At 40.5% G+C, this 19,434-nt stretch overlaps 2 protein-coding genes and 1 pseudogene across 2 annotated transcripts; 1 reads left to right on the forward strand and 2 right to left on the reverse strand.

Moving 5' to 3' along the window:
• Positions 1 to 438: 438 nt before the first annotated feature.
• On the reverse strand, positions 439 to 4,982 carry LOC132190866 (nudix hydrolase 3-like). The gene is made up of 6 exons (XM_059605899.1): positions 4,854 to 4,982; positions 4,614 to 4,720; positions 1,401 to 1,572; positions 1,041 to 1,294; positions 787 to 939; positions 439 to 454 (listed from the first exon to the last, which is right to left on the reverse strand). Exons 1-6 carry the CDS (start codon positions 4,980 to 4,982, stop codon positions 439 to 441), a joined length of 831 nt encoding a protein of 276 aa, XP_059461882.1.
• A 4,952-nt stretch (positions 4,983 to 9,934) lies between these two features.
• Positions 9,935 to 10,713, forward strand: LOC132190867 (uncharacterized). The gene is made up of 3 exons (XM_059605900.1): positions 9,935 to 10,165; positions 10,206 to 10,361; positions 10,660 to 10,713. Exons 1-3 carry the CDS (start codon positions 9,974 to 9,976, stop codon positions 10,711 to 10,713), a joined length of 402 nt encoding a protein of 133 aa, XP_059461883.1. The 5' UTR covers positions 9,935 to 9,973.
• A 1,677-nt stretch (positions 10,714 to 12,390) lies between these two features.
• LOC132190868 (helicase and polymerase-containing protein TEBICHI-like) overlaps positions 12,391 to 19,434 on the reverse strand; it is a 35,219-nt pseudogene continuing 28,175 nt past the window's right edge.

The following is a 19,434-nucleotide window of genomic DNA, read 5'->3' on the forward strand; positions in this document are numbered from 1 at the left end:
ATTGTATGTGTAGGCACAATGGAGAATCAATTGATCACTTATTATTGCATTGTGAGGTTGCTATTGAGGTATGGAGCATGGTCCTTCAGTTGTTTGGTGTTACGTGGGTGATGCCAAGTAGGATGAATGACTATTTGGGAAGTTAGAGGGGACAAAGGGGTAACCGTACAGTTTTGCAAATTTGAAGAATAGTTCCTTTGCATGTTATGTGGGGTCTATGGAGAGAAAAAAATGCACGGAGCTTTGAGGATCGTGAACTTGAACTCATCGAGTTGAAGAAAATGGTACTCCAAACACTTTACTCGTGGAGAGTAATGTGGCATTCGTCGCAAGAGTTAATGCTTGCTGAATTCTTACATTTATGTGCTTTATTCTCAGCTTAAAAGCTTTTGTATACTTGGGCCCTATTGTATACTTCCGGAGCATTCTAACAGAACTTTACAGCGAATCAGTACTAACAGATGAAAGAACCAATGAATCCATTAGAAAAAGAAGGATGAAGAACTAAAGTGTGTGTTTATCTTCGTGTTGGTGTGTTGAGAGAGAGAGATTAAACAGGCATGTTGATGAAATCTATTACTTCTAGGAGACTTTCAGATGTAAAGGACAAAATCAAGAAGATCAGAATGTTAATACTTCAATCTGGTTTTCCAATATCAAATTTGACATACCAGAAAACTTGCATGAAAGAAGCTATTTCAGAAAGAATATATATATATATATATATATATATATATATATATATAGACAGACACACACACACATATCATTCTCCTTATTGCATACAACTTTGTGTTGGAACCACATGCATTATAATGCACAGAATTACGAAGGAGAACTATGTACGAAGTACAAACCAACTCCATCCAGGCTATATCTGACTCATAATAATCATTTGAAAGGAAAGCACTGGCTTTGCTATGCAGCAATCTCTTCAAACTACAAAAGTCAAGAAAGATTCAGCAAATATTTGGAAGTAGAATAAAAATCAGCATATGCTTAACCAATGAACTATCAACAGAAATCTGATAACATATTACCTAGGGGAGCTGATCATATCCCCAGCTTTATGCAATAATTCAGCTGCTCTTTTGAGGAAAGGATTATACTCTTGAGAGAAAGGAACAAAGTACAGATCATGGGCGGAACCGACCATATGATTTGCTATATCAACCGTATCATTAGAAAGAGGAGATTCTAGACCAAATTCACTATGCCTTTTGATAACATTAAAAAAGCTGGTTGCATCTTTTTGTTGATCCTCTGTTAGACTGCCCTTCCATGATTCAAATTCCTGTAAAAGAGAAATTTATTTGTATTATATATGTAAAACACTTTCTTTTTCTTTTTTTTCTTTTTTTTTTTTCTTTTATGCAGATCATGAACATCCCATTGAATACCATTTTGTCCATGTCAGGAGGATAGAAGTTTGCACCAGGTGGTTTCACCATGGGAAATGCAGCTCTATACTCGAGACCCTTCCATCCAGTAACTCGCCTTGTGGCCTCAGGAAGCAACTTTATAGCTGAATCTGCAGTTGTCAAAAATGCCGCATTCTCGTCAAGGCAAGACCTGTCGATAAGAATGATATTAGAGGATGAAGAAAAGGAAAACCAAAAGAAAAAGAGAGACATGGGGACACCAAAAAAAAGGGGGGGGAGATTGGTGGGTTAAGGAGGCTGAAGGATGGAGACAAAAGCCATACCACCTCCTCTGGTGACACTCACGGAGGAGGTGGTGAAAATCTCAAAGAGAGGTGTTTTCCTAAGAAAAGGATTCAGAGATAATTGAGGTCAAGGAATGCCTTAATTGCAAATTAAAAAAAATAGAAGAGAGTGCCAGGTCAAGGAGAATACAAAATACCCAACAAGGATGGTCTGCCAATCCAACCATTAAAGTTATAGAAGTTCTGATTCAAAAGATGATGGAGAATTAGAAGAGAGAGGGAGAGTAGAAACATCATATGTATCTGCTTAGCTTTGTCCAAAACCAAGAACGCATTCTGGCGGACACGTGCATGGAGGAAGGCCAACCACTACATAAGCTAAAAGACTGACTACAAGCCAAGCAAGAAGTGACTCACTTCTATTAGCAACTTATCATGAGGTCTCCTCACCAAGAGCTCCCAGCGACGACAAAGAAACCAGCCTGCCTGCTGTGGCGGGGTGGTTCTTATGTTTAACAATAAGACCTAGATGACTGTATCTGAAATTTTCTATTCTTTTTCAGGACTGGCTTCGAAGAGAAGAAGACAATGCAAAAGGTCCAGCCCAACCTACCCTACACAAAAGCACCAACCAGATCTAACTTTACGTGATTTTCCATATACACAGATATAGAAAATAGGAGAAGACGGTAGAAAGAAGGGCTATTTTCATATATCAGCTCTCAATCCATTCCAAATATGTAGGAGAATTAGGTACAAATGATTGGGGGAATATTCTGAAGAGGATAGCTGGCCTTCTATAATAGTACAAACTATTCAAGCAATCTAACAATCCCCCTCAAGCTAGAGCATATAAGCCATATTTTTTTTGATAAATAAGTATATACGCCATATAAGCTCATCTAGGAACAAATTGACTCCAAATGATTTCTATATAATGACTTTGTGAAAATATCAGCCAGTTGGTTCTCAGACTTTACAAATGGTGTCCTATGTCTGCACTCAATATCTTATCTCGAACAAATGATAATTACTTCAATGTCCTTAGTCCTCTCATGATACACAAGATTTAAGGCAATATATAGAGCGTCTTGATTATCACAAAACAATGAAATAGGAATAGGTGCTATGAAGCCTATCTTCTAAAGAAAGTGCTGTAACCAAGTCAACTCACTAGCAGTATGAGCCATAGCTCTATACTATGCTTGTGCACTTAATTGTGTAACTACTTTCTGCTTTATACTCTTCCATGTTACAAGACTTTCTCCCAAAAAAAGTACAATATCCCGTAGTGGACCTTTTGTATGAAGGTGATCCTGCCCAGTCTGCATCAGTGAAATCTTTTACTTTGAGATAATCATTTTTTCTAACAATATGCCTCATCCTAGACCTCTCTTCAGGTCTTGAACAATACGAACAGTGGCATTCCAATGTGAGAGTCGGAGCCTCTAAGAACTGCCTCACCACACTAACTGCATATGAGACATCACGCCTTGTGATGGTGAGATAATTGAGTTTTCCAATTAGTCGACGCTATTGGAAAACACAAGTTTATGATTTGGATCCATAGGAGTATCAACAAGTCAAGCACCCAACAATCCAGTTTCCTCGAGAATGTCAACTACATACTTCCTCTAAGAGAAGTTGATGCCTATCTTTGACCTTGCAACCTCAATTCCCAAGAAGTACCAAAGTTTACCGAATTCTTTGGTGTGAAAGCACCGAGAAGAAGTTAGAAAGAAGGGCTATTTTCATATTTCTGCAGCCCTCAATCCATTCCAAATATATAGGAGAATTAGGTACAAATGATTGGGAAAATATTCTGAAAGACGAAAGCTGGTAGGGACAGCTGACTATCTAGAATACTACAGAATGTTCTAGCATTCTAATTACGCGTCAAATAGACCCATCACAGTATGTGGCATTTGTAAGTCAGGAAAACATTTGCCACAGAGTGATATTAGAGGATGAGAAAAGGGAGAAACCAAAGAAAAGAGAGAAATGGGGACGCAAAAGGGAAGAGGAAGGATGGAGGATGGAGACAAAAAGCCATACCTCCTCCTCTGGTGACACTCACGGGAGGAGGTGGTGGCAAAGAATATGGTGTTTTCCTAAAGGATTCAGAGATAATTGAGGTCAAAGGAATGCCTTAATTGCAAATTAAAAAATAGAAGAAAGTGCCAGGTCAAGTAGGTGGGTTGGAGGGAATACCAAAATCATAACAAGGATGGTCTGCCAATCCAACCATTGAAGTTACAGAGTTCTGATTCAAAGATGAAGGAGGAATTAGAGAGAGTAGAAACATCATATGTATCTGCTTGGCTTTGTCCAAAGCCAAGAAGGCATTCTGGCGGACGTTGCATGGAGGAAGGCCAGCCACTGCCTAAGCTACCCCCCCCCCCCCCCCCCTCCTCTCTCTCTCTCCCTCCTCCCTCCCCAACCCCGTCGCCAATTAAATTGTTTCAATTTTATCTCCTCCTCTATCCTTATTGTTCATATATTCAAAATGTAACATTATGGACGCTCTAGTTTAACACAACTAATGTTGGGCATTCAGTTTCATTTTCACTTCTTTTCACCATTTATTTATTATATTATTATTTTTTTTGCTTAAATTGTTTAAAAGCTGAAAAATATTCCTTAATGGTATTATATAAATGAAATATATTATGTTTAGGATATCAATAAAATGAAGCTCAAAGAAAGAAGGATCCCATCTCCATAGGAAGGGCTATCTCTCAAGGAATGAATACTCTTTTTAAAGTTTAAGGGTCTTACCGGAGAAAAGAATAAACTTGATTCATAATTTTATTCAAAGTTTCATATCTATAACAAACATTCCATAAGAAACATTTTAAACAATGACGACCAGTTCATTTCAAGAGTTGCATGAGTGTGTAAACACCATTGAAAAAGCTTAAAGTGGGTCTCTTTGAGGAAGACTTACCATGGACTTTTATTAATCACATAATACATCCATTTTAACTTGTCTAATTCTGATGCATCAGCATGCTCCTTCAGCCAATCTCTTAGAACTGGATTACTACACCAAACCTGAATAAAAAATAAAAAATAAAAATAACTACAATAATTTTAGTAAGAGGCCCCAATACTATTAACATAACTGTACGAAATGATTGAGTTATATTTTCATATTATAGCAACCTCAATTAAGTCCAAATGAGACATTCCAAAAGAAACCAGTTATTTCATTGTTTAAAGAAAACATGTACATGATATAAAGATCCTTATGTGGCATTTCAGAAGTGGAAACTATGCTTTGCATTGATACCACAGGATCCCAACTATTCTGCATGTTACCATTTTTTTTAAATCTTTATCCCAAAATAAGCAACAATACTCTTTTTTTTTTGATAAGTAAGAAGTGTATTATCAAAACGCGTAGAAGGGCGCAACCCATGTATACAAGAGGTATAAAGGGTAACCCCTATTGACTAGAAAATGATTTACAAAGCTCTAAGAAATTAGAAAAGGTGGACTCCTGCGAGTTCAACCAAGTCCCGCTCCAAGAGAACAAAGTATGTAACGCCAACTTCCTCAACTCAATCATGCCGCTCTCCTTATCGTCAAAGCTGTGTGCATTCCGTTCACGCCAGAAACACCACATCACACATAATGGGACGAGCCTCCACATACGCAAAGCATACCTATTACCCAATTGACCCCTCCAAATTTCCAAGATAACGATAAGAGGCATTCACATATTCACCTAGATGAACTATCTCAGACCTCTTATCTGACTTTGTACAAGAACAAACAAAAGGTTTTCTTAAGTCAAATGGACAAGTCAATCTTGGGAGATATAGGCAAGAAAAAGCTAAAAACAATTCAAGAACACCAATCAATGAGGCACTTAATTATAAGAAATATACCTCAAGTAATAAGTACTAGACCAAAAAACGTAAAGACCATCTCCTATGACTTTTCTCTCTTCTCTCTCATCCACCCACGCCTGAGTGCAGGCGTGTGGGTGGCACGTGTGACCTGTTTGGGTGTCTAGTTTGTTAGCTGATTGGTTAGTGTTATGGCTGAATCGAGGAAGTGGTCTGTCGAGTCCAAGAAGTTTGAGTTACTGATAAAAAGCTCAGGGGTGAGGATTTTTGAAAGAAGCAATAGGATACAAAAAACCATTTTCTTGAAGAAGGATGAGTTGCTGTGGTTGGGGCGCATTGTGGAGGACTTGGTGGCAGTGGAAACTTCGGAGGTATTTTGGGACCAATCCAGAGCAGGGCTTCCTCGGATAATTGCGCAAAAATGCTCTAACAGGAATGGACGTTTTCTGACGGTAGAAGAATTTGATGGAAGGCAAAGGAAGAGGATCGATTATTATACCAGAAGGGCGAGTTGGTCAAGGTTGGGAGCGTTTCATCTCGGAGGTGCGTTTGGCTAAGTCTTCACTGTGCGAGGTCAAGGAGGTCACGGTAGACAAGAAGAAGTTTGAGGGGGTGGGAAGGAGGAGTTTCGCGGAAGTGCTGGGGTCGTCGTTGCAACCGACAGATGACTGTTTTGATGCTTATTCCGAGCCAATAGCCAAGGTGCCTAAATGGTTGAAGGAGGCTGCTGCAAAGAAGGATAAACAATACAGTGCTTCCACGGAACAGGGGGTGGGTACGCACAAGGAGAGGATTCAGGTGAGGAATGGTGGCGGTTGCGTGGAGGGACCGAAGAAGAACCAATTCTTTGGTGAGGAAGGAATGTGCAACCTAAAGGCAAGGGGGTCTCGGGGTGTTGCCAACAGGATTCCGGCGACCAGAAATCAGTTTCCGGCAAGCAGGTTGAATGCCTCGGCAATGATGGCAGCATCGGAATTTGGAGATGATCACGTGAAGGGATGGGAGGGGGTAGGTAGGCTCGAAGCGCAGGCCTGGTTTCATGTAAAATCTGAACTCATTAATGCGAAAGAGTCGTTGAACAGGTTGAGGGGAGAGATTGACGTGGGTCTAGAGAGGTTTGATTTTTTAATAAAAAATCTGGAGGAAAGGAGTTGGTACACAAGGTCTGGCGGGGCGTGCGTGTGTGGTCTGGCAGAAGAGGTCTCTCTCAAGCAAGGGGAGGCCCAGCCCAAGAAGATTAACATGGAGGTTAGGGAGTTGGAGGGGGAGGATGGGTCTAAGGGGAAAGAACAACGGCCCAAGAGAAAGTTTAAGGGAAAGAAGAAGGTGGTGGCTGTGTATAGGCGTAGGAAGATGGGCCAGGGTCTGGGTCAGTCCAGCCCAAGCGCTTCTGATCCAGAAGGGGCAAGACCCAAGGGAGCGCCGGAGGTGTTTAACACGATCGGCTTGCAGGAGGGATGCCGAAGGTCTCCGGCAGGTGACCCAGGTGCATTGTCGGCGGCGGCAGTAGGGACGCTGTTAGAGGAGAGATCGCCGGCTACAGTGGAAATTTCTTGTGATGGTCCCGGTGAGCTTTCTGGTGGTAAAGAAGCGTCGAGTCTGGCCAGAAATAGCTGCTGCACGCCGGCGAGAGTGTTTCCGTGCCAGACAAAGCCGGAGATGCCGTTGGTGGTTGTCGCCGGTGAGTCAGAGATGGCCAGCGAGTTTTTCAATGCTCCGACAGTTGTGATTTCGGACGGGGGGGAGTCTCGGTCAAGCCAGACAAGGCCGGAGGTGCCATTTTTGGTCGCCGCCGGTGAGGAACTTGAGTGGGTCGAGTCTGGGGAGACATCTGGAGCTGTTGGAGTACCGGGGATGGTGGTTTTGGGCGGTGGGGATACTGTTTCGCACCAGAAGATGCAGGTGATGCTAGGTACAATGGGTGAGGGCAGTGAGGTGGTTCCTTGGTATGGCGGTGAAGTGTTCCAGGTTGACGGTCAGGCTAGTGGGGGAATGGGTCAAGAGCAGGAACTAAGGAATACTGGTGGGCTGCATGTTTGGGATGATGATCCTTCAATTATTGGATTCCGGTGTTCAGGTTTGGTTGAGTCTAGCGAGGCTGGGCAGGAGGTGGTAGCTAAGAGTTGTGGGGGTGAAGTCATTGTTGATGATAAGAGTAAGGAAGACGGGAGGGCAGAGGCGTGTGGAACAGAGGGGCCTTCGCCTTTGAACAGTTATGGTCCTAATTCAGGGGATGCAGCAGGCTTTTTCGATTGGGTTATTCAGTGTGCCAATGAGATATATCCGATCGTGGGGATTTCGTTTGCCGGTCATAAGCTACAGTTGTTAGCATTGTTAAACTCTCTAGAAGAGGAGCGCCGAAATAATGGGATGGTATCTACTTCTAGTAGCAGCACTAAGGGTAAAAGAGAGATGAGAAATTTGGAGTGTTCGGTGAATTATGATGCCAGAAGTGGGAGCTCGATTCAGGGAAGCAGGAAAGGGAGGGGGAATGTAGTTGTGTCATGAAGATAAGCATTATCTCTTGGAATGTGAGAGGGTTGAATAAGAGGGATAAGTGCTTGAGGGTGAGTAATTTGCTTAGGGATTGGAATGCAGATGTTGTTTGTCTTCAAGAAACCAAGATTCAGGGTATGTCTAGAAGCATTGTTCGCAGTTTATGGAGGCGAAATCATGTGGATTGGTGCTGTTTGGATTCTAATGGGGCCTCGGGAGGTATTTTAATCATGTGGGATACTAGGGTGGTGGAGAAGATTGATGTCTGTATAGGGGATTTTACCCTGGCTTTGTCTTTCAGGAACGTGGCAGATCTCTCTGTGTGGGCGTCTGCAGGGGTGTATGGTCCGAATATTGATAGGGATAGAAGGCTCCTTTGGGATGAGTTGGCTGGCGTTCTTAGTTGGTGGAACTTGCCATGGTGTATTGGGGGAGATTTCAATGTTACTCGATTCCCTAGTGAAAGATCTGGTGGAGCTCGTCTGGATTCTGCTATGATGGGTTTCTCAAATTTTATTTCTGAACAAGGGCTTATGGACCTTCCCCTTGTCGGGGGCGTTTGTACTTGGTCGGTCTCTCAAGAGTCAAGACCCTCCACTATGGTCTAGGATTGATCGGTTTCTTGTTTCTCCAGAGTTGGAAGCCTGGAGAGGCTTCCACGTCTTTGCTCGGATCACTTCCCAATTATGCTTGAGTTGGGGGAGGTTTCCCAGGGGAAAAGGCCTTTCAGGTTTGAGAATATGTGGCTTAAAGAGGAAGGGTTTGTTGCTTTAGTGAAACAATGGTGGGATTCTTATGAGTTCCAAGGTACGCCGAGCTTTGTTCTTGCTCGCAAACTCAAGGCCTTGAAGCTGAATTTGAAGACTTGGAATAAGGAGGTGTTTGGTAACATTGAGAGGAATAAGCGGACTCTTCTTGAAGATCTTCGGGTGTTTGATGAGCACGAAGAAAGTAGGGCTTTGAACGAGGAGGAATTAGCGAGGAAGGCCAAGGTTGTTCGAGAATTAGAGAAGTGTACTCTTATGGAGGAGATTAGTTGGAGACAGAAATCGAGGGTGTTTTGGTTAAAGGAAAGGGACAAGTGCACTAAATTCTTTCATTCCATAGCCAACTCTAATAGAAGGTATAATTCGATAGAGAATCTTATGATTGGGGATAATCTTTCTTCAAATCAGGATGAGATTAGTGAGCACATTGTGGATTTCTACCAAAAGCTCTTTGCTGAACAACACAGTTGGAGGCCTTTGGTAGATGGTATCTCCTTGGATTCCATCTCGAAGGGAGAGGCCAGCTGGTTGGAGAGAGATTTTGAAGAGGAAGAGGTTAGAAAGGTCGTGTTTAAGATGAATGGCAACAAGGCATCGGGCCCCGATGGGTTTTCTATGGCGTTCTTCCAAGCTTGTTAGGATGTGGTGAGGGAGGACATTATGAGGGTCTTCAGTGCTTTCCATGCTGGCGGGATGTTTGTAAAGAGCCTCAACGCTTCGTTCATTTCGCTTATTCCGAAGATTCCCGGTGCCATCAACCTTAAAGATTTTCGCCCGATTAGTCTTGTGGGAGGTATGTACAAAATTATTGCCAAGGTTTTAGCAAATAGATTGAAGGTTGTGTTGGACAAGATTATCTCCAAGTCGCAAAATGCTTTCATCAAAGGTAGACAGATTCTAGATCCTATCTTGATTGCTAATGAATGCCTTGGTAGTAGGATGAGATCTGGGGAGCCAGGGGTCATTTGCAAAATAGATTTAGAAAAAGCTTACGATCATGTGAATTGGGGCTTCTTGATGTATTTGCTAAGGAGGTGTGGTTTTGGAGGGGTTTGGTGTTCTTGGATTCAACATTGCATTTCCTCGGTGCGGTTCTCGATTATGGTAATGGGTCTCCTAAAGGTTTTTTTAGTAGCTCTAGGGGTTTGAGACAAGGGGATCCTCTCTCTCCTTTGCTGTTTGTGTTTGTGATGGAGGTTCTGAGTAGGATGATTTCGGCGGCGGTTCATAGGGGGTTGTTAGAAGGTTTCAAAATCAGCAACACTACAGTCTCTCATCTTTTATTTGCCGACGACACCTTGATTTTCTGCAATGCTAGGCCTGCCCAGCTACGTTACTTGCGGAGTTTGTTCTTGTTGTTTGAAGCTGCTTCCGGGTTGAAGGTTAATTTGGCTAAATCGATGCTTATTCCGGTGGTTGAAGGTTAATTTGGCTAAATCGATGCTTATTCCGGTGGGGAATGTGGAGCAAGTGGCTTCGTTAGCCGGTATTTTAGGGTGTGAGGCAGCTCCTTTGCCAGTGAAGTACCTTGGTCTCCCATTGGGAGGCTCTTATAAGTCCAAGCATATTTGGGATGGAGTGATTGAGAAGATTGAATATCGGTTAGCCAGCTGGAAAATGTTGTATTTGTCGAAAGAGGGTAGGGTCACCCTTATTAAGAGCACTCTTGCTAACCTGCCCACTTATTACTTGTCTCTTTTCCCTATTCCGGTGAGTGTTGCTAAGCGTATTGAGAAGCTTCAACGCAATTTTCTTTGGGGAGGGATAGGCGAAGAGTTCAAATACCACTTGGTGAAGTAGTCGCAGGTTTGCACTCCGATCAAGGAAGGAGGGTTGGGGATCAGGAGCTTATTGGTCTTCAACCACGCTCTTTTAGGGAAATGGTTGTGGCGCTATGGGGCGGAAAGAGAAGCTTGGTGGAGAGTTGTGATAGATGCGAAGTTTGGAAGCTTATGGGGAGGGTGGTGTTCGGTTGAGCCTGGAGGAACATCTGGGGTAGGGTTATGGAAGAATATTAGGAAAGGGTGGGAAACTTTCAAAGGCTTTACGAGATTTGCAGTGGGGGATGGGTCTAGGATTAGCTTTTGGCATGATTGGTGGTGTGGAGATTCAGCTCTCAAGATAGCTTTCCCAATCCTTTATAGTATTGCTTGTGCGAAGGAAGCCTCAATTGCGGATAGCGTGGAGATGCTAGGGGGGTCCAACCAGTGGAACGTGAGCTTTTCGAGGGAGGCTCATGATTGGGAGGTGGAGGCCTTTGCCTCCTTTTTCCAGGTGTTACATTCTACAGGAGTGAGAAGAGGGTCGGAGATTATGGTGGAACCCTTCCAAAAGAGGTACGTTCAAGGTCAAGTCTCTCTTTCTCTCCTTGGCATGCTCGGAAGGGAGGAGGTTCCCCTGGAAGAGTGTGTGGCGGACTCAGGCTCCTCCAAGGGCAGCATTTTTTGCGTGGTCGGCCGGCTTGGGGGAAAATTCTGACCTTAGATAACCTCAGAAAGAGAAATGTGATTGTCGTAAACAGATGTTGGATGTGTAAGAAGAGTGAGGAGACAGTGGATCATCTTCTTATCCATTGTGAGGTGGCGTCTGCTTTGTGGAGTGCCTTTTTTGGCCGTTTTGGGTTATCTTGGGTGATGCCTGGTCGGGTTTTTGAGTTGCTAGCCTGTTGGTGGTCTGCAGGAAGAGGGGGGAGTGCTGCAGTTTGGAAGATGGTGCCTATTTGCTTTTTTTGGTGTCTTTGGAGAGAGAGAAATAATAGGTGCTTCGAGGATGTGGAGAGGTCTTTCGAGGACTTTTTATCCTTTTGGTTCCATACTCTGTATCTTTGGACTGTAGCGTTTGTTTTCCCGATTTCGGTTAGCTATGATGATTTCCTTGTACGTTTTTCCCTTTCTAGTTAGGTGATCCTCCTTGTATACTTCTAGTGTACTTAGGGGCGCCTTTTGCTTTTAATAAAATCAGCTTCTTACTTATCAAAAAAAAAAAAAAAAATTGTTTTTTTAACCTAAAGGCAACATATAACTGAAAACCCTAAAAGAAAGCCTTTCAACTGCAGGGTCTTCCCAACACATTGTAAAGCCTAAAATGTAATGATGATAGAGATGTCCAAAAATTGAGTCACTTGCGTCCAAAATTTCCTTCCACACAAAACAAACTCTCGGTTTCACGAAAGTCAAAATCAACAACATTGACATCCTCATGCTAATAAGTTTTAGTCCGATTTAAAGTACAGATACCCTAGAGTAAGCTTCTATGCACTCAGCTAATTGTCAATCACTCTTAAGCCTATAAATGAAAAGGAGAGAGGACTAAATGCTCACAATGGTTATCCAAAAAAGGACTAAGATAATTAATGAAATGAGTAACATATTAGTCAAGCTTCTATGGACCAATTTTCAAGCCTATAGTTAAATCATTGCCCATTTTTAGCTCTTAGCCTCTGTATTCCAGACCAGTATTAGGCTAGTGATATGTCCACATAAGCACAATTAGGTGGCATTTGGGACGCTTCTCAAGCATTAACGCCCTTTTTATGTAAGAATGGTGGCACTTGCAGATCTTTACACTTTCGCTCATTTTTTTTTTTTTTTTTGGAAAGTTATGCACATCAGATGGATCTTGATTTCACAACTTCATACTCCATCCTGTTCTACAAGGGAAGGAGGTTGCAATTTGAGCAAGAGCTCATTGGCCACTAGCAGATCTTTAGATTAAAGTGAACGATTATAATATGAGTAATGGTTTATAGTTCCACTTACTTGAAGCCAATCAGCAACTGCTGCCACATTTGGCATGGTAGCACTCATTCCAACAATTTGCAGACCATGAGCAGGGTCAGCCTTACCACTGCTCATACCCGAACTTTCTCCACTGCTTGACTCTAAATTTCCTTCACCAGCTGCATAGCGAAGCTTTGTCAAGATAAGTTCCAAAATATAACCCCTTCTCGGATCACCAACCTGTTAATGAATATATGCATGAGAACCTACCATGTAATTCAATCAAAGAGCAAAACCCTAAAGCCTAAAACAGAAAAACTAAACGGAAAAAGGCCTTTGGAAGATAAAATAAAGTAAAAATAAAAAATAAAGTAAAACTTGCAACAGATCTTAAAAAAAAAAAAAAAAAAATTGTTAATTAAAAACCCCATCACAAGCTCTGACTAAAATACCATGTGTAGTTCATCTATCACAATAATTCCAATTTCAGACAGGCGACCCTCTTCAAGCAATCTGTTTATTAAAAAGTTTGCCTTCCCTATTGTGCAGACAGCAACAAAAATATCTTGAGGAAGTGTTCCACCACTTTGGTTTCCATAATAACTACGAACATGCTTGCCAAGTGGTTCAAGAAGAACCTCCAGATCTTCTGCCTGCACCCAATAGGACAGAGACAAGAAATACATATAAATTAAGGAAACTGTAATTAATATCTACTTGATTCAATTTCAAAAAAAATAAATAAATAAATAAATAAATAAAAATAAATAAAGGTAAAGCACCTTTTCTGTACAGATTGATACATAAGGAAGCACAAGTAGTGCTATTTTTCCAATTGATATGACCCGCCGCAACATTAAAATTTCAGCAACAAAACTTTTACCAGCACTGTGGCATAGGAAGCAATGTTAAACAACACATGCATCCTCAGTATACCAAATATAAAAATCTTAAAAAAAAAAAAAACAAAGACACAAAAAGAAAAACAAAAGCTTGTAATAGGAGAATAAATTTCTGGTGGATATGGATTAAAACTGCCAATGACAAGGTTATCAAAAAAAAAGGTTTTAAAAATAAAAATAAAAATAAATAAATAAATAAATAACTAGCAATCGGAAGTGAAAAGTTAATTTGAATCAAAAACAAAATTGTATTATAACATAAACAAAAGTAACATAAACACACTCCAATGCATTAAGAAATAATCGGGTATATGTTAACGAAATAAAAATTATGGCTAGAAGCTTTAAATTGCTCATTGGCCCAATCAAGAACACAGAAAAGAGAGAATCACTAATGATTTCCACAAAAACTTTCTTAGCTAGCTGTGATTTCTCAATATCTAATTGCGTGGGGCATACAAGGAGTTGCATCTATATTGATTTATTCACATAGGTTTGAAGAACTATAAGAATATGAAAAAGCATTTAAAAACAAAAAAAAAGAAAAAAAAAAAAAGGGTAACCACAAGTATTAAGAGAGGATTGTATGATAGAAAATTTAAGAATTCTAAATACAAGGGAAAATACCTTGTAGATGCACAATATACTAGATATCTTCTCTGTAAAACACCATCCATCTGAAGGCACTCAACCTAAAAATGGAAAAGTATGTAGGTTATATTTTAAACCTAGGAAGCAGGAATACAGGTACCTAATTTTAATCCCATATGATACATATACATCAGTACAGTCAATACTGAAAAAATAGGTTATATAAACCGGGGATACTGCAAATATGAAATACATAGGCCATGTTCTTGGAGAGGAACACCATCATGAAGTTTTGGCTACTCCTTCTAGACGTGGTACGAAAGGTAGTAGGGATCTAAGAAATTTGGAATGCTCCATGAACTTGATGCAAGAGGTGATTGCTCAAGCCGTGGTAAAGGCAAGAGGGTTCTTTCAGTGTTATGTTGAAGCCTAGGTTGTGCTCCTGGTTTGTGAGAGGGTTGATTGAGGGAAAGAATTGTGCTTTGCACAGTGTGCAGTTTATAGGGGTGTTCCTGTAGTTTCGTTGTAGTTTTCTCCTTATGGGCTTTTGCAGGTTTCTTTGATTGGGTTTTCCTTGTTCTTTTTGCTTCTTCTTTCTAAGTGTTCCTTTTGTATACATCATGTGTACTTAGGGTGCCTTACACTTTTAATGATATTTGTTGATTATTTATCCAAAAAAAAAAAAGAAATGCATGACCATGTTTGCTAACAACTTTGTTTTCTATTTTCAAGTCAAAGATATTAACAAACAACCAAAAACACAAAATACTCATCAAAACACAAAAAACTGTATTCACTTTTATGTCAATCAGAACACTTTTCAAACCAAAAACAAAAAATACCCCCAAAACACATTAACAAACATACCCATAATCTCCTTGTCTCAATTTATATGTGCTAGTTTGAAATGGTATGACTTTTTTTTAGGGATAAAGGGTAAGGGGTGCAACCAAAGATTGAAATCTCTACCTAAGTGTAACCATAATAGTACTTTACCCGTTGGAGCACCAATTAGGATGGGCCTATACAGGCCCATAAATGGGGAATTCATAAGCGCTCCCTCAAGACGGTTTGAATCATAACCTGACCTCAAGGCTTAGTGGTAAAATACAAATTGAAAAGAATTTCCACTTATAGAAAGTGGGCATGTTTTTTGGTACATTCCAAAAAGGAAAGCACGATATGTAAACTGGGACAAAAGGAGTAGTTCATTTTGTTCTATTGTTAAATGATCTATAGGTGCAACTTATAAAAGTTTAACACACAAGCATTTGTAAGTCAAACACTAGTGTAAACCTAGGTCATAAATCCTTCCTATGTTTTCACATACAATTGCAACACCTATTTAATATAAGAGTGGTAATTGATGTATCATAACATTAAAGGTGAATCTAATAAGTGTCAAAAGGATCCAAAAAGTATCAATTACTCATCCAAATTTTAAATTTTTAAATATCATATAAGTACTAGGGAGTATCGAAGAAGTGTCTATATCTGATACACAGAAGATGAGCTCCCATATAGAAGTACCCTTGCTACATAGCTTTAAACTTACAACATGATACTAAATCACATAAATGGTAAAATCAATTGAAAAGCACAAACAGAGATGCAACAATAAGAGACATATATTAGCTCAAGGCAGAAGAAAAAACTAATCATATGTTACATCCAAGTTGACCACTTGCAGCAACCATTTAAAACCAGAAATAATTTCATATCAATTGCAAAATCATTTTATTTAATAGCAATCAGAGCCATGGCTTCATCAAAAGACTAAAGTTACCTGCCAAGGATACAATTTCGAAATTCCTCTCTTTCTATAGATACTGCATATTTCAGATGGAAGCCAACGGTTTAGATCTAAACGATCTTCAAGCAGCACAAAACTTGAAGGAGTACTTGCTTCATCAGATTCCTGTTTAAGAATTGAATTCTTGATTTCATTAACTGGTGAATTAGATGTCATGCAATCAGTTTCTGGACACGATATATCCACTTTCCCCTTGGTTACTGCAAGAACAGAAGTCATCCCCTGTACCACATGTATCTCTTCAACTGTCTGAGCTTTCCCACATCGAAGTAATATATTACTACTTTCTATCCCTTTGTGATCTACAGCACCAGATTCAGATTGCTCACCACCTCTATGAGTAGCACATTCTGAATCATCAACAGCATAATGGGGTGGGGTACCTTCATCCAGATTTTTGTCCTCACATGAGAAGTCCAAATGCTTAACAGGAAGCAGGGATACTTCTTTGTCCAGATCTTTTGTATGCTTCACAAGTGAACCCAAAGAAGCACTTAGTTCCATTTGTCGGGCTCTATTCTCACCCTCATCCAATGTTTCCTTTGACTTGTTATGATCGACTCCATTTCTGAAATTGCATGAATTCATGATATGAAATTGGGTCTTCACAATATTAGTTTCTTCAGTAGCCTGAGCAGAAACGTTAACCATTGGAACACACAAACCATCAGCAAGTTGAATTGCTTCATTCCAAAAAGTTTCTCCTGGTGAAAATATGGAGCTTCCATGCCTTGACTTGGGGGTTTCACAAACACATACCTTAACAGCCGAAGAACCCGGTGTACAGAATTCTGTCATATTTACAGATGATTTAGGAGTATTACCGCATTTTTTCAAGCATGGTTGAAGCTCAATAGGACCATTACCATCAGTAACCTGCCCATGGAAAACAATAATGATCATAAATATTAGATTATGTGAACCATCAAAATCTGGTTACAAGATTCATAACTGAGTTGTTTAAACTTGACCTTACCTCCCTCGAAGAGCTGAAAACAGATACCATGGATTTATCAATAAAACCAGACTGCATGTCCTCTGGATCCTTCTTATTAGAGCCAGTGACTTCACCTTCTAAATGTGATTGGTTAGTATTGCAATGCCTCATCCTGCATGCTTTATCCTTCCCGTCTAGGCACGAGGGGCTACGATTTCTCTTTTGGTCATTCACTTTCGGCTCTGACTGTGAATTTGTACTTGATTGAAAGTCACTGCAAATTTTGGAGGATTAGAAATGTAAGTATCAGAAAACAAAAAATAGAAAATAAAGGAACAGCACCACAACTTCTAGTTCATCCCAAATGCCACTAGTGGAAAGAACAATTCTAAAGTAGGCAAAAAATGCTAAGCCAGATATCTATAAAAGATGCACACAAAAAATGGTTCCCAAAATTCATAGCACAGTACCTACAATATAAAGACAAAAAGTCAGTAGCAAACTTTTTGAGCTGAGTTATCAACACCCTGTTCAGAAGTTGAGCAACCCTTTACAAAACCTCCTGCAGCAACATCACCCATACCAGATAATCCCAAAGATGCATCCTTCTGAGCCGCTTCAACTGCTTCAGAAGTTTGAGAGTCCAGTTGTTCTGAAAACGAGGGCCGCTTAAGTTCATCTTTGGAAGAATTATTAATCTCCAATGCCAACTTCCTTTTAACTGCATCTTGCCCAGAATCACCAGCTGAATATGATGGCTTAGCCGAGTTCTTATCATCATCTGAAGTCACCAAGCAATTGTCCAGAGTACCTTTGGCACTCGGAGACCCTTCCAGGGTAGTTTTTACAGCAATTTTGCTTCTCCCAGACTTGAGACCAGGTGATATGGGTTTCCTTTCCTTCGAAACAAAGAACTGCACACCGTAACACCAACCACAAAATTGGGCAGCAACCCACAAGTTACATTAAACCGGGCATTACCTCAATAATGTAATTTGTAGTTAAACTACTAATTTAGAGCAAACCCAATTTGAAAGCCAGAATTTTTTTTCCAATTTTATTCTTTCCACGAAGTACTATGCCGCGTTTGGTTACAGAGAAACTAGGAAAACAAAAAGGAACACCGTTTGGTTACTAAGAAAGTGTGGAAATGAAAAGGAAAAGCATTCATAATTAAATCACACCCTATTCGTTTCTTTCTCACACAGTTTTCTCAGCAACCAGACGAAATGTCGCAGCCTTTCCAATTTTTTTTTTTGATAAGTAAGTCCGATGGAATAATACAGCCTTTCCAATTTTATCAAATTTATTTATGCAACCATTTAATTCGAAAACAACCTATTCTTCGTTCTCGTTGTCTTCAACTACGAATTAAACCCAGAAAACAAATAATAATTATTAGAACAGTTTTCAACATGGTGGATGTGCTTTCTTCAGGGTCTTCAATACGTCGTCGTGCACTCCAAATCACTACAAAAAAGACAGCATTGTCAAGGGGGTCCCCGGTTTCCCGGGGACACTCTGATGCCAAAGTCAGAAAGTTTCTAAGAGAAATATTGTGCTTCGGTGCACAATAATTCAATACGCTCAATAATATGTGTGAGGATATTTTAGCATTCAAGATCCTTTAGTACCTTGCGTCGGGGCCTATTTATAGGCTCGGGGAGATGAAGTAGACTTGGACTGGATCTTCTTATTTGAATTGGTTTGAGAGTCCAGAGTTGAGATAGAACTCAACAACTATCATGTAGAGATAAACATTCAACAGATATCATGTAGAGATATCATGTAGAGATAATTTTAAGTAGTCATCTTGTAGAGATAAGTAGGACGTCTTTATTCCAATATTATCCTAATTGGAATATAAGACTATCAATTAATTAAATAGTCCTTGCTATTTAATTAATATCTTCATGGGCCTATCATTGGCCATTGGGCACAGAATTTGGTGGGCTTATAGTGTGAATTTATTCCCAACAGTTACCCCCCAATTCCCTTAGCCAAGGTACTTGGGTAATGGGAATTTAGTCAAAGCCTTCTGGTGGCTTGTTGTTTAACCTTGTCCGAGACTCGTGTCTCCCTAGTGAGTGTACTTTGAGCTTGTCAGTTGGAGCTCTTCAGCTCTGTTTTTGGCATCGCCTGAGTTTTCAGGAGCACCCCCCAGCTCTATCCTTTGCCCGGGGTTAAACCCATCCTAGTTTTGAGATACCCAGGGATCATGCCCGGGTCCCTCTCCAAGTCGTCAAAATAATCCACACCTGCACAATAACCTTTAAGTAGTAATTTATAAGTCTTTCAGCAGACTAACATTTGTTCCCCGTTCACCTTGGGGTGATTCCTTGTTTTGTGACTGGATTGTCTCATGTTGCTTGTTTTTAGCCTAAGGTTGTCTCCTTGTCTCATGATTGTCGAGAGTACCCCCCAATTATTTCCTTTGCCCGGGAGCTAAGCCTGTCATATCCTTGAGATACTTGGGGATCATGCCCGGTCATCTCTCAAATGCTCCAAGCATAATAATCTTTAAACAATAATTCACAAGTCTTTCAACAGACTAACCTTTATTCTCCGTTTGTCTTGGGGTAGCTAATTGTTTTTTACTGGGTTGTCTCCCGTTGATTGTTTTTGCCCAAGGTTTTCTCCTTGTCCTTGTTTTAGAGGGTTGTCTCTCTATCCTTGTTTTTGCCCAAGG

This window comes from Corylus avellana, chromosome ca8 (assembly GCF_901000735.1).
Source record: "Corylus avellana chromosome ca8, CavTom2PMs-1.0".
Classification (NCBI taxonomy): Eukaryota; Viridiplantae; Streptophyta; class Magnoliopsida; order Fagales; family Betulaceae; genus Corylus; species Corylus avellana.

What these genes read in the sequence shown, in the direction of transcription:
- LOC132190867 (XM_059605900.1), top strand. Translation starts at nt 9,974, where the DNA reads ATGGAGGTTCTGAGTAGGATGATTTCGGCGGCGGTTCATAGGGGGTTG. An exon ending in AAGCTGCTTCCGGGTTGAAG is followed by an intron (nt 10,166 to 10,205) that starts GTTAATTTGGCT and finishes CGGTGGTTGAAG; the next exon opens with GTTAATTTGGCTAAATCGAT. An exon ending in CCAAGCATATTTGGGATGGA is followed by an intron (nt 10,362 to 10,659) that starts GTGATTGAGAAG and finishes ACGCTCTTTTAG; the next exon opens with GGAAATGGTTGTGGCGCTAT.
- LOC132190866 (XM_059605899.1), bottom strand. Translation starts at nt 4,982, where the DNA reads ATGCAGAATAGTTGGGATCCTGTGGTATCAATGCAAAGCATAGTTTCC. An exon ending in TAACTGGTTTCTTTTGGAAT is followed by an intron (nt 4,721 to 4,853) that starts GTCTCATTTGGA and finishes TTTTTTATTCAG; the next exon opens with GTTTGGTGTAGTAATCCAGT. An exon ending in GTGATTAATAAAAGTCCATG is followed by an intron (nt 1,573 to 4,613) that starts GTAAGTCTTCCT and finishes TCTTATCGACAG; the next exon opens with GTCTTGCCTTGACGAGAATG.